We start from the raw sequence: 15118 nt of genomic DNA, 5'->3' as shown, positions 1-15118 counted from the left end.
ATTGAGAAAAAGAGGTGGGAAATAGGCCAGTATCTATATGTTCTGTCCATGGATCAAATGACTTCTTCTTCTAATTCTCAAAGTTCTTAACCTAGCTCAAGGTTGTCATCTGAACTATCCACATGTTTAACTGAGAATCATCACAGGCAGTCCATCATTTGAAAAATAAGACTTTAGAGCCAGCCATCTTGCCCCAAAATGGCAACTAGACATTCTGTTTTGGCAACTGCAACCTTCATTTAAGGAGCCATTTGGTGCCTAGCTTATATATCTTGCGTTTCTAACACTAATGACATATGTAACCTTTACAGTAGCTGTACACAAGACATGGATGTTTATACAAAAAGCATAAGCATAATTGGTCTAATCTTTCAAAATCTGAATGCTGGGGCCTTCAGTTAACCAGCTACTTGCAGTTTTAGAAGTTGTGGTTGGATAATTGTCAGCTTCTCGTATAAACTAGAGGTCACACAAATTCCCAATGAAGAGATTTCTCAGGATTCTTTTTGACAAAGGCCATTGAAATTTCCAGCGAACATATGCACAACAGCCAAGTTGTGTTGCCGTGATCAACTTCAGTTAATCTAATTAAGTACAATATGTTTTACTTTTTAGTACATCTTTGGGGAATTCAGCCCCGATGAATTTAATCAGTTCTTTGTGACTCCTCGTTGCTCTGTTGAGGTAAGAACTATTTTAAATTTATTTACCTGTATGTGTGAAATCTACTGTATGTTGAAAGCATAGAAGAAAGTTAGTTCAGTATAGATCAGTGAGTACCCTATAATACTGCCACACAATTTTGCTTCACTTCAAATTTTGAATGTTGTTAGTTGTCAATAGCATATCAGTCCGTCCCCAGCCCACCCCATAAATCCAATGTGTTTATTTTATCAGTCAGTCTGGTAAAAGACTGCTGTGTATATCAAATTGTAAAGAAGCAACTGTGAATTAAAGGGCACAGGAGAGCATGTGTACAAGAGAGGAAGGGTGGTTGGTGGTTGGTGGTGGGTTCAGATTGTTCCATTCAGTGCAGACATAAGTTATCTTTGGTGAAATCTTCTTTCCTCACCACCGATGCAACCATTTGTTTTATTTTCTGTACAGCTTCCACCCTACAATGAAACCATTTCATGTGGCCTTAAGTCCACAGGAGAGCTCCATGATGGTAAGAAGCCATTCCTTCTTCACAACTGTTTCCCCAATCCTTTTGAAGTCCATTGTGTTGCAGGTTCGTTTCTTCTGTTCAGCTTTGGGGGTTTGGGTTAGTTTGCTACTTAAATGTACTAACCCAGTTAAACTTATAGCAATCCATATTTTATGGTTTCTTTAGCTAACAGTAAACCCTCACTCCCAACTGATGGCTTTGAAAAGTTCTTTTAAAAGAATCCAGTGATTTTGAGGCTTTGTTGGATCAGTGCTGTTAGTTGTTGATTATTAGGGACTTGTAAATGTTAAAATTTCAGCACTTCTCAATATTGAAATCTGTTTTTCTTTAAGAAAGAGAATGACTTGGACAGGGCTGGAAAAGTAAGCATGACTGATCACTGATCTGTTGAGACATTAATGTATATTGTCTGTATTGAAAGCTTCATTAGATGAAGTTTCTTCCTTGGCACAATTCAGACTTCGTACTGGTTTTAATCTTCACAGGCTAGTCTTATGTATGTTTACTTGAAAGCAAGTGCTACTGGGTTCAATAGGGCTTACTCCCAGAAGAGTGTAAATGAGAGGGCAGCCTTAAATCCCTAAATGTTTGTCCCATATAGACCACCTCAGTTATTAAGATAATCATTAGTGGCCTAGGTGTCACCACCTGCTAAGGGGGTCTGTTTGGGGATGGTACTTCAACTTGGCACCCTTTGTTTCCCAAATTTGATATCTTTTATGGGCCAAATTAAAGTATATTTTCATAGGGTTTCAGCAGTTTTTAACATTGGCCTTTTAAAGCAACTGCTGCTGCTTTGATTACTGATAGTTTTTACTGTCTTATGTATGTTAGCCACCTTTAGAATAGTTATTGAACATATTTTCATCCTTCATTTCAGAAAAAAGTTGCCATTTCTTGGATGCTGGTATCAGATGTTTATGTTGCTTAGTTGCAATGACCTTTGAAATTCCTTGTCTTAGAGATGGGACTATGATGGTTTTACAGAATGTGTTTTTATTTTTCTTGGTCAAAGTCACAGAATTCAACTCTTAGTGCCAGCCATGTGAAATATAGAGCCTTGAACATCCTATTGTTGAAAAGCTTTTGACATCCCAATCTATGCTGACATAGTATTGGAAAAATAATTAAGCTATTTTCATATTTTCAGGCTGCACAATTTATATTTGATTAGGAATGTTTTTTAACATTCATGATAAAAAGGAATAACTTGAGGTGAAGACAAGTGATTGCAAACCTTGTATCTGCCCCCACTTCCCAAGGAAAAAAGCACCACTTTAATAGAAGTTTATTTTTCTCTCCTAGGGGAAGAGTATCAGAGAATTGAATTTGGTGTTAATGAGGTTATTGAGGCAGATTCATCTGTGCTGAATAACAATGACTACAGTATTTCAAGTACTCTGAATCCTCAGGCACCGGAATTCATTCTTGGTTGTGCACCTTCCCAGAAGACGCCTAGTGATATACTCAACGAAGCCAACTATAACTCCATAGACTGCCAGTTCACTGATTCTGCTCTCACTTTGGATAGCAGTTCTAATGCTGAAAATGATAGTTTACCCGGGAGCCTTGGGCAAAGGGAACGCAAAAAGAAGAAGAAAAGACCGCCTGGATATTACAGTTACTTGGAAGATGTTAGTGATGGCATTGTTCCTGCCGAGGCTTTGGTAAATGGGCATGCAAATTCATCAGGACTTAATAGCATAAGCACAGAGGATGTAGACCTTACAGGCGACGTGCCATCGGTCACTCCAAGGACTTGTAACAGCCCTGAAAATTCTGTGGACTTCACTAGCGAAGCTGTGTCTGATGATTCGGTTTCTAGTGCGCTAGATGCTACAAGGACTGCAGGGCAGCCTGAAGTATGCAGTGTTACTAATTTGGAACAGTCTTGTGTCCCCTCCGAAACTGGGAGGGACAGCCCATTAAGGACAGCTGTTGTACAGCCATATGCTGGTACTGATACTACTGAAAACCTTGGTGTTACAAATGGACAAACACTTGAATCCTCTAGTGAGGGCACAGCTGCCAATGGGGTAGACTTGCATCCTGTGGAAAGCACCGACTCAGACCAAACTAAGCCTGAGGATGCTTTGCCTACTACTGAGGCAACCACCCCTGTTTCAGGAGCCGTTTCTGTTAATCAGCCTGCAAAATCATGGGCAAGCCTCTTTCACAATTCCAAACCTTCTGTTTCCATGCCTATGGCTTATGTTGAGACTAAGTATACCCCTCCTGCCACATCTCCTGTGGTCCCTGAGAAACAGGTTGAAGTCAAAGAGGGGCCTGTTCCAGTTTCTGAGGATCCTGTAGCCATAAGGATTGCAGGTATCATTAATGTGCTTCAAGCTTGAGCTACAAAGAGTGTAGGAAGGTTTGAAGGAGTGGAAAGTTTGAGTGAACCTAAATGTCCTAATGCTTTAGTAGCACAATAGTAAGAAAATAATTAACTCTGTGTTGGAGTGATACCTCTTGTTTAGTGTAATGGCTTCCAGCTTTTTGTTAATGTAGTATCTGGTTAAACACACAACTGTGGATTGATGCTTACTTCCTTTTCAGTGTACAAGTAAAAATGAACTCTTGTTTTTATGTGCACACACACGAAAGGATGAGTTTGTTTAGGCTGGAGCAATTTTGTTCTCTCTTCTAGAGCTAACCTTTTGTTGCTGCTGTGAGAGCCTATGTGTGTGACTCAGTTTGGAAAGTTTTGCCAGCTCAGCACTGAAAGCTTGCTATGTTCGGGGGTTCTTTGTTCTTTTTAATAACTCCTTCCACCCAGGACCTCTTTTGGGAGGGCTGAACACTGCTCGTTTATTGCTAGGGAGTATTTGAATAAAACTACTCTCCTTCACTCATACATTTATCTGTCTCACCAACAAATAAAAACACACATTTTACTGGTCCATGGCAGCCTTTGAGCCACCAGACGAACACTGACTTTGAATGTATAAACAGTCTTAATAGTGGCCACCAGGCCTTAGCCTGTGATCTTTGCTGTGAGCACCACATTGTTTTGTAATATCTGATACATATCCAGAATATGCAAGCACATGCAGCTTGACATTCTGCTCATTGTACACAATGTGAAAGTATTCTGTAAAACTGACACATACCCTTTAACATGATAAGGGGGCACAGAATGGTGCTGAAAGCTGCTGATTCTTCAGAAACGTATAACTGTATCAGACATACAGTACAGGCAAGTCCCTATTTGCATGCATTCAAGGCACAAGTGACCAGTGACACGTATGCCATTTTCAGCCCCAGAAGGGGCGGAGTGGGCCTACGCGCAACAAATGGGGAGTTGCCTGTAAATCAGAGTTGCATCCCCATAGGCAACTAGATTGCATGAAGAGTTAACTTGAGCTGCAGGCAGAACTTATATATAATACAGAAAAATAATACTCTTGACTATAGAAATGCAAGGCTTGTATAACTTCTTGGTCTTGATATAATTTCTTTATATTCCTTTATTTCTAAATAGAGTTTTTTTCTTTATTAGCAAGCCATTTTCTGCATGTCTAATCCCCCAAAGTGGTAGTACTTGTCACATTTGATTTCAAGTCTAGGTTTATTAATCTCTTTGACCTAAATTTCAATAGAAACATTCAAAAGCGTAAATGCATGCAACATTGCTGGATAGTGTGCATATAATGATTTACTTCATACAAGTTGGCAATATGTTCATTTTTAAAAGATCACCAGTGTTTATTTGATTTGACTTTTTTAAAACAACCACTAGTGTTTATTTGACTTTTCATTAAATAGTAATAACCTCTTCGGTAGCATTATTCTACTTGGGTTATTAGAACCTTTGGTGGTGGTGGGAACAAGACCTATCTATATATAATGGCAATAAAAGTGTAATATGTGGCATTTTAAAAATTATAAGGTTGTTGGGCTGGCTTCATTCTGTTTAGTCATTGGTGTTTGTATCTGCAAAGAAAAAGTAACTTCCAAGAAATAACTTGTTTCTGTAGCAGAACATTTTATTAAGAGTTCCTGTTGCTAGTGTTGATTACATAAACAGGGTTGGTTGCATGTCAATCAGGATCTAGCTCTTAGAACTTTATGCTGCCATGTAAGCCCAGCCCTGCTTAAGTTCCTAATGCAGATGAGGTCAAGCACTTTGGAACAGGCTTAGAGTAATACTGTCTACTGCTTCATTTTACACCCTGGTCTTCTCTTGTAATGCACTTAATGCTTGTTGCTGTAACAGCAAATGAGATGTTTTTGCACGTCCCTTGATTGTGTATGAGATTAGAATTAAAAAATGGATGTTGGAAGAAGCTTTATACAGAGTATAAGCAAGCATTGGAACCGTAAGAGTAACTCTTGAGCGGGGAAATCAGAACTGTTGTACAGGTGATACAAGTCATTAGTGGACAACTGATGGTACATGCATGTTGGAGCGGTTCCAGGTGAAGTTTTATACCTGTACTTTGCCTCACCTTGCCTGCAAATCTGTGGGAGGATAAATACTGGTAAGCATGATAAGACATAACCAAATGTCTTGCAACAAGAAAACAATGTGTGTAAATTCATTTCATTGGCCACAAGGGGATGCTAAAATACTGTTTGATTTTCCTGCGCTACATGTGTAATAGGCAGTATATTTGTTCAGTTGGAAGTGGATTTGCTGACATTTTTGGATGTGTTCTTCATTTAACAGAATTACTGGAAAATGTAAAACTAATACATAAACCAGTATCCTTGCAACCACGAGGGCTGATCAATAAAGGAAACTGGTGTTATATCAACGCTGTATCCTTGCATTGGAAAAATATTACCTGAGTTAATTAACTGCTTGTGTTTCTCATACTGAAAACAAAATAGATCCTGTTATCAGACATTAAATTTAAAGGTTCAAAATGGGAATGGGGTATATTTCAAGTTAGCAGTATCATTATGGCTGCTGAATGGCTTCCTTGTGCCATACAGTGTTTTAAGTTTATTTTCGTTCTCCCCCTCTCTCTTTGCACATAGACTTGGGTGTGTTAAATGCTGTCTTTATTAACTGACTCCTTAATGCAGTTCTATAGACACTGCAAGCTTTGGTTGCTTGCCCTCCTATGTATCACCTAATGAAGTCCATTCCAATGTATTCGAAATCACAACGACCGTGTACTTCAACACCAATGATAGATAGTTTGTAAGTAAATTGCAAGACAATCACAATGTTTGAATTAGAATTGTAAGTCAGTAGACATTCTTAACTTTTATATATATAAAAAAATACTAATTAAAGGTTGGAAACATTCAATGATACTAGGTATTTGGTAGCTTAATTGTCCCCTCACAGAGAGGTACAAGGATAATATTTGGAACAAACATAAATTAATCTCTAATTGCCATATTGTTTGATTTTCAAATTATGCTGCCATATTCCCAACTCCCTCTCTTCCCCATTCTATGATTTGGGAATATTTAAATTTATCAAAGGTAAAATGCACACCCATTTCTAAACCAAAGCCCTGAACTTTGGAGAATCTCTCGTTCAATGGCTGTGTTTGGACTACCTTTCCTGATTTCATAAATCAGATCCTGGTTTACTATCCTAGTTAAGCCAGACTTATCCAGTTGGGTATAACAGGGAGCTTTGGTTTAAACTAAACCCAGCACTAGAAGGGAAGCAAGGGCCAAGGATGGAGCATGTGGCCCCCGTGTGCATTCCCAGCTTTATAAGCTGTAGGAAAGATTGTCTGAACCTAGCCAGTGGATTGCATTCAGAAACAGTTCAACATTGCCATTGTTAACGTGAGCCAACTTTCCCCATCGTGGCTCTCCCTCCAGACGTTTTGGATAATAACTGCCACCAGATGGGAGTTGTGGTGGAAAACATCTGGATGGTGCCAGGTTGAGAAAGGCCACTCCAAGTAGTGTGTATGCTTAGTTCCCCTACCACATGGAACAAAAACTTGTTCATTTCAATGCTAGAGATGAAAATATTGAAATAGTTGTTTTTAGAGCATCAGCTGAGGAAGACGGCCAGTAAAATAAATGTATGTTGACACTCAAATGAGATTGTAATAATCTGAAGAGAGGTAAATTACCCATTTTTATCTTGGAACAAACAAGTTAATAATTTTATCTTATGTGAGCCTTTCCAGTATTAACTTGATCAGATGTATGTGGCTAGTTGTATCTAGTAACATTTGCTGTCTCTGTTGCTGACACCGATTTCCTTTCGTTCTAATACAGTGTCCGTCTAATGAATGAGTTTACAAATATGCCAGTCCCGCCTAAGGCAAAACAAGGTGGGTAGAAAATAATCACCTGCTAACTGTCTGGTGACATATTGGTAGAGTGGAGGAGTTCAATGCTGTCTTTGTATGATACAGCTAAGGTACTTAAATTTCTGCAGTACAAATTGGCTTTCACCAAGAGGCTTGTGTGATGTCAGGTAAAAAGAACCTTCCTGTTTAAAAGGCATACAACGTTTTTGCAGCATCTTTTTTCAGATCTATTAGGACCTTACACAAAATATGATCTTGTTTCAGGAAGAGAGTGTTCCTTCTGTACTCTTAAGATTGGTTTGTTTTTAAGGTGGCAGCAAACCTCTTGCATCAGTTTTGGAGGTGTTGGGAAACTTGCTGTATTCAGACACAATCCTTAGGTTTGATGTATCAGCACAAATAAATTGTATTTCATGGTTGCATGAAGTCAATTGCTGTCATTCTCTCCATGTAAAATAAAAAATTCCTTCAGTAGCACCTTAAAGACCAACTAAGTTTTTATTTTGGTATGAGCTTTCGTGTGCATGCACACTTCTTCAGATAGTGATCTGAAGAAGTGTGCATGCACACGAAAGCTCATACCAAAATAAAAACTTAGTTGGTCTTTAAGGTGCTACTGAAGGAATTTTTTATTTTACTTCGATCTAGACCAACACGGCTACCTACCTGTAACCATTCTCTCCATGCTGATCCAGTGCCTAGGTTTCTTTTGTATAGCTCTCTTAATCTTTGCATCACTCACCTGTAGGTTTTTTTTTACCTAAATTCAGTTCTCAGTAATATGATGGTGTAAGTAGGCACCTAGGAGAGCTTTAGTAGTTGCCTTGCCTGCTTTTCAGTGTTGTGTGATTGTGGTTGAGCCACAAACAAACCTCCACAGCATAGTGTTGCTAAAAGTACAGGGGCAGTGATTACTTCGTTCGTTGAATCTGTCCCACCCTGTTGAAATTCTGGCCTTTTGTAATGGTTAAGTTGTTGATCTTTGTCAAATTGCTCTGTCTTTCTCCTTTTGGCAGCTTTAGGTGATAAAATTGCAAGAGACATCAGGCCTGGAGCTGCCTTTGAACCTACATACATTTATAGATTGCTGACAGTTATCAAGTCAAGTCTGTCGGAAAAGGTGAGATTAGATCTTTTGAGCTGTTTCTTACCCTATATTATGTAAGCAGCTGTAGAAAAATAGTGTTTGCAGTTCCATTTTATTGCGGCACTAATGTGGTTAATTTCATTCTTCAGCAGTGGTGGATTATCCTTGGTTGCATCTAGAACACACAAATAGTACCAGGGAGCAGGAGTTAAAAGAATAGTAGGCTTGTTTTAAAAAAATGAGTTAGATGTGTTAGATGTCAATATAAAAAGTAAGATAATGATAACTTGTGGTAAGAATACTGACGGCGCCAGCTTCCTCTTCAAACCTTGTGGCCTAAAGAATTAGTCTTTACATTCAAATGCAGACATATAGTATGGATGTTTCCATAACTCTGGAATCAAGAGTACAAAGGAGACCGAAGAATATAACACAAAATTTGTAGTTAAGCTTTTATCCAAAGCTAGGATTAGCATACCCAATGTTTCCTTCATTCAGCTTCTAAATGTGCCAGAATAAATGCTTCATTGATGAGTGGTACTTTTTATCAAAATCAGTTGCATTCAGACATCTTATCATTTGAAGTGAGAGCTATTGAAAGGAAGCTCCTTGGACTGATGAAAGGCCATGTTAGAGTACTTTTTCTATTCAGAAGTTCTTGCACCAAATTCTCAAACTTTAAACTCTCCCGAGTTTTAAAAAGCAGTTTGGAGTACAGTAGGGAGTAGTACTGCTTTGGAAACTTAATTTAACTTCAGTGCACTGAGTAATGTACTTGGGCCTTTGGATCACTCCCAAGAACCTAAAGAGGAAAGTGTTGGAGAATGAGTGGTTATACTAAAACACCTGTTTCTTCAGGGCAGACAAGAAGATGCTGAAGAGTATCTGGGATTTATTCTAAATGGCCTACATGAGGAAATGCTTATTCTGAAGAAGTTGCTATCTCCACACAGTGAAAGTAAGTTTTTTTAAAAATGCAAATTAATATGTATGTTTTTATATAGCATATTTGTATATAGACTGTGTGCAGACATAATGCTTATTTATGGTTTGTTTTCTTTAACTATGCCATGAAGTATGTAAACATAGTTAATGATTTGACCTTAGCCATTTTGTGAATCAATAGTTTGAAGTAGGTTTGCAAACCTGCAAACCGTGGTTTACATTAACTAATTAACCATTACATCTGCATTGCAAACCAAAGCTAAAACAGTTTTCTCAATTCTCCAGCCACTATGTCCAAAGTTGCCAAGTGGTTCTCACTGATGTCTCCCTACTTTCCCTTCCTCTCCCCCAATCTTTGAGTTAGATGGTAGTTTCTTTCTGAGACTTCTGGGTTAAAGAAACAAACTATGGTGTGTCCTAAACAATCTTAAGTCTTATGCCTGCACTGTGCTATAGTCTTAACGTTTCGAAAGAATGGAGGTAGAACTACTCATGTAACTGCAATAGTTGCCTGAGCAGGTAGAGGAATTATACTTGCTTTTAATGATAAAGTTTCCATAAAGCAGTGTTTTCTTCTAGACAGAAATTATCTACTCTTGAGTATCACTTACCATATAATAATATATATATCCAGGAACAGAAAATATACATTTCCTCCTCCCTCCAGAACTTGCAGTTTCCAATGGCCCGGAGACCCAGACTGTAAATGAAGAGGAAGAACAGGAGGAGCAAGGCGAAGGAAGTGAGGATGAATGGGAGCAGGTTGGACCACGTAACAAATCCTCTGTCACTCGGCAAGCAGATTTTGTCCAGACACCAATTACAGATATATTTGGTGGTCACATAAGGTACAATAAATTGTAATTACTGTTAATAGAATGTCAGGATCATGTTTATGGGTGAGGGAAAATGGACAAAATGAATGCATGCCACCATAAGTACAGTCGAACCTCTACTTACTACCACCTCTTCTTATGGTCGTTCCAAGTCACGACTGTGACAAACCCATAAGTAACTGGTGGGCTTGCTGTCATTTGTGCATGCGCAGGAGTGATTATCACTGTTTACGCATGCACAGGAGCGGCGTTTGCACATGCGCAGGAGCGGGCAATCGCCACCTGTGCACAATGGCGCCTCTCCCAGCGACCTGTTTTGACCTCTGGAACGGATTATGGTTGCAAATAGAGGTTCCTTGTTGTTGTTTAGTCGTTTAGTCATGTCTGACTCTTCGTGACTCCATGGACCAGAGTACGCCAGGCACTCCTGTCTTCCACTGCCTCCTGCAATTTGGTCAGACTCATGTTGGTAGTTTTGAGAATACTCAACCATCTCGTCCTCTGTCATCCCCTTCTCCTTGTGCCCTCAGTCTTTCCCAACATCAGGGTCTTTTCCAGGGAGTCTTCTCTTCTCATGAGGTGGCCATGTCTTGGGCCCAGTCTTATTCAACATCTTTATCAATGACTTGGATGGTGGGCTTGAGGGCATTCTGAGCAAGTTTGCAGATGACGCCAAATTGGGGTGGGTGTGTGGCTAATACCCCAGAGGACAGGATCACACTTCAAAATGACCGTAACAGATTAGACAACTGGGCCAAAGCAAACAAGATGAATTTTAACGAGAGAAATGTAAAGTACTACACTTGGGCAAAAAAAATGAAAGGCACAAATACAGGATGGGAGACACCTGGCTTGAGAGCAGTACATGTGAAAAGGATCTAGGAGTCTTGGTAGACCACAAACTTGACATGAGTCAGCAGTGTGATGCAGCAGCTAAAAAAGCCAATGCAATTCTGGGCTGCATCAATAGGAGTATAGCATCTAGATCAAGGGAAGTAATAGTACCACTGTATTCTGCTCTGGTCAGACCTCACCTGGAGTACTGTGTCCAGTTCTGGGCGCCACAGTTCAAGAAGGATACTGACAAGCTGGAACGTGTCCAGAAGAGGGCAACCAAAATGGTCAAAGGCCTGGAAACGATGCCTTATGAGGAACGGCTTAGGGAGCTGGGTATGTTTAGCCTGGAGAAGAGAAGGTTAAGGGGTGATATGATAGCCATGTTCAAATATATAAAAGGATGTCATATAGAGGAGGGAGAAAGGTTGTTTTCTGCTGCTCCAGAGAAGCGGACACGGAGCAATGGATTCAAACTACAAGAAAGAGGATTCCACCTAAACATTAGGAAGAACTTCCTGCCAGTAAGAGCTGTTCGGCAGTGGAATTTGCTACCAAGGAGTGGTGAAGTCTCCTTCTTTAGAGTTCTTTAAGCAGAGGCTTGACAAGCATATGTCAAGAATGCTTTGATGGTGTTTCCTGCTTGGCAGGGGGTTGGACTGGATGGCCCTTGTTGTCTCTTCCAACTATGATTCTATTGGAGCTTCAGCTTCAGGATCTGTCCTTCCAGTGAGCACTCAGGGCTCATTTCCTTCAGAATGGATAGTTTTGATCTTCTTGCAGTCCATGGGACTCTTAAGAGTCTCCTCCAGCACCATAATTCAAAAGCATCAATTCTTTGGCGATCAGCCTTCTTTATGGTCCAGCTCTCACTTCCATACATCACTACTGGGAAAACCATAGCTTTAACTATACGGACTTTTGTCAGCAAGGTGATGTCTCTGCTTTTTAAGATGCTGTCTAGGTTTGTCATTGCTTTTCTCCCAAGAAGCAGGCATCTTTTAATTTTGTGACTGCTGTCACCATCTGCAGTGATCATGGAACCCAAGAAAGTAAAATCTCTCACTGCCTCCATTTCTTCCCCTTCTATTTGCCAGGAGGTGATGGGACCAGTGGCCATGATCTTGGTTTTTTTGATGTTGAGCTTCAGACCACATTTTGCGTAGAAGCTTAGTGTTCATAAATATAAAATGTGTTGTGCATTACAGTACATCCCAAAAGTTTATATAGAGAGATTCCTATAAGTCAGATAAGCTGGTGCTGCCCCAAAGAATGTACCTTCATTTCCATTCCTTGGTGACAGGAACTCTGAAGAGGCAGTCCTACATATTTTTGAGACGACTTCTTTGTATGTTTAATCTGGTAACAATTATTAATGGTGAGCACATCGTCCTCTGTTGACATCCAAACGAAGCAAGATGAAACTGAGGGATTCTGGTTTTCTTCTTTTTGCTGAATGGGAGAACCACAAATCTTTAATCCCACATGTGTAGTTTGCTTTCTGCCACGCCTGTCCTACTCTCTATACAAAGTAGGTCACCGCAGAAACAAGATCCCACGTTAGGATGTTGGAAAGCTTTCTCTTGTGAGGCCAGCAGCGGAGATAGGAATGGTCTAATAGTAGTCTACCAAACATAAGCTCTAGAAATAGTTGTATTTTCCATCCCACACAAAAATGTAGACTAGTACTTCCTTCCCCATCGTGTTTTTGGCTCTTAATTGCCTTCACGAATACCTTGTTTCTTGCAAAGAAATAATAATGCATTAAAATCTGAATCTGCATATATCTGAACTTATCATGCTTCACTCATGTATGTGCCTTTGTGTGGACTTTGCTTTTAAGAGCAGTAGTTGAAAAGTGCTGTGGTGGATTTTTAGTATAGAAAAAAGAACTAAAAATTGTGGCAGGGGACACAAGAGAGGTTTATAAATTATGTTTGGTCTTGAGAAAGTAAATACGTAGAGATGGTCTCTTCCCCCCTTCTATTAGAACTCAAGCTCATCAGATGAAATTAATTGGCAGTAGATTTAGAGTGGTTAGAATGAAGTACAGTGGTACCTTGCAAGACAAAATTAATTCGTTCCACGAGTCGTTTCGTGTTGCGATTATTTCGTCTTGCGAAGCGCAGTTTCCCATAGGAATGCATTGAAATTTAATTCATGCGTTCCTTTGGGGAAAAAAGAAGCGCAAAAAAAGAGGCGCCGACTCACCCGCTATGGCCAGAAGTCTTCAAGGCTCTGAGGAGGGGGGAGCAGGAGGAGGGCCAGGGGTCTCTTCCCGCCGCAGCCTCCGCTCCTTCAGGTGCCGCCGCTGTTCCTGCCAAGGGCCGCCTGGTGAGCCCCGCTGCTGCTCCTGCTGGATCCCGCCAGCCCGCCGAGGAGGGCGAGGCCGGAGCCGCGGAGGCCGCCATGAGCGCCGCGCCACTGCAGGAGGCAGAAGCGGCGGCCGTGTACGTCACCGGCTGAGTCCTAAAGGTAAGTGGCGGCGGCTTCCCTTCCCCTCGTGAGGCTGCTTCGTCTTGCGAAGCAGGGCCATAGACTGTTTCGTTTTGTGAGTCGTCCAAAAAATCGCAAAACGCTTTTGTTTTGTGATTTTTTGTTGTTGCGCGAGGCGTTCGTCTTGCGGGGTACCACTGTACTTCATCCAGGTTCCAGAATCCATTGGCACAAGATGTGGTGATGGCCACTAGTTTTATGGCTTTAGAGGAGGATTACACAAGTTCATGGAGAAAAGACCTGTCAATGACTACTGTAGTCAGGATCACTTTGTAGAACACCCATTTCTGGTAGGACATGGAATGGAGTCCCCCATTCCAGTGAATTCAATGACCAGGCAGAATTACTTGGAATTGGCCTTGGAAATGAAAAACTCAGCACATAATAGCATGGATGTAATATGCTCCAATAAATGTGGCTGCAGCCTTCTGCAATAGCTGTAGTTTCTGAATACATTTCAGAGGCAACTCCACAAATTCAGGTGTATTTTTTTATTTTTAGAAACAACCTGCATGGTAGCAATTTCAGAAAGTCAAGATAATTTTCATCATTGCATTATTGCTGGTATTGCTAGTACATGCTTATGTTTTGTTTTAAAAAGAACTGAAAGAAAACATTTAGAAGTTGTGGATGCACTAATAGAGATAAGACAGCCAGAGGGAGAGATTGATAGAGATTTTCCATTCTTCTGTTAGTCCATAATGTATAAGCTAGAAAAACTTGGTTGCTGTGGTGGATGTTGATGTGTTGGTCAGTCTTGATAGTTTCAGGGTGGATATAGTGAAAATATATATTGATGGAAAAGAGTATGTAGTTAATGTTTTTTTATTATTATTAATGAAACTGCTTCATCTTTCTAAGCTGGTATTGTGATGGTGATTCTTCATTGCTCTTATTTTATAAGCTAGCTTAGTTAATAAAGTTTCCCCCCAAATTATTTTAGCCAGTATATTAAGGTGAATGGTTAGTTTGTTTTCTGTAATCAAGCCATGTAGATCTTTGCACAAGTCAGAAGAATTGTGAGTAGTTGTTGGTCATTATTCCAGACTTCTGATTTAAATTCCCAGGATAAAGGGAAACTATAACCGTTGAATAAATTTAGCTGGTATAAATTTGTAGCTGGATATACCCTCACTTGAACAAATAAATTTTTGAGGTCAGTCTTTATTCCTGGTGGGCAGCAGTTTAAAGAAAGAATGAGTGTGTGCCACGCTCCTGGACTATTCACCAAACATTGCAGTTTTATTGGTGTTTTCATGTGTTGTGGAAAAATACCGCTGCAAAATGCTAACCTGAAATATTATCTGGATTAAGTGTGGTCTCAGTCTGCCTTGAAGAAGCCTCTGAATAAACAGCATGTTAGTTCTTGATGAGAAAGGTATCCCTCTTATGTAATGGGTGGGGCAAGTTGTCTCTTACAAACATCAACCTTGCCATTATGAGGGCTTCACATCGTCCAAGAAAGACCTTATTCTTACCTTAAAATAAAGATGCTACTGTATAAAGAGGTAACTGG

At 40.1% G+C, this 15118-nt stretch overlaps 1 protein-coding gene across 4 annotated transcripts in view; it reads left to right on the top strand.

The window, feature by feature from the left end:
• Positions 1-15118, top strand: part of USP10 (ubiquitin specific peptidase 10) — a 42650-nt gene that overhangs the window by 16346 nt on the left and 11186 nt on the right. Inside the window, exons 2-10 of one of the 4 annotated variants that reach the window (XM_035118143.2) lie at positions 616-684; positions 1108-1231; positions 2474-3496; positions 5841-5932; positions 6211-6320; positions 7370-7425; positions 8421-8524; positions 9350-9449; positions 10104-10284. In XM_035118143.2, the coding sequence (XP_034974034.1) occupies positions 616-684; positions 1108-1231; positions 2474-3496; positions 5841-5932; positions 6211-6320; positions 7370-7425; positions 8421-8524; positions 9350-9449; positions 10104-10284 (1859 nt within the window). The other 3 variants (XM_035118145.2, XM_035118144.2, XM_035118146.2) reach the window with 3 other exon arrangements.

Source organism: Zootoca vivipara, chromosome 6 (genome assembly GCF_963506605.1).
Source record: "Zootoca vivipara chromosome 6, rZooViv1.1, whole genome shotgun sequence".
NCBI lineage: Eukaryota > Metazoa > Chordata > Lepidosauria > Squamata > Lacertidae > Zootoca > Zootoca vivipara.
Note: the sequence above shows the minus strand (reverse complement) of the source record. Positions and strands in the feature narration are given on the sequence as shown.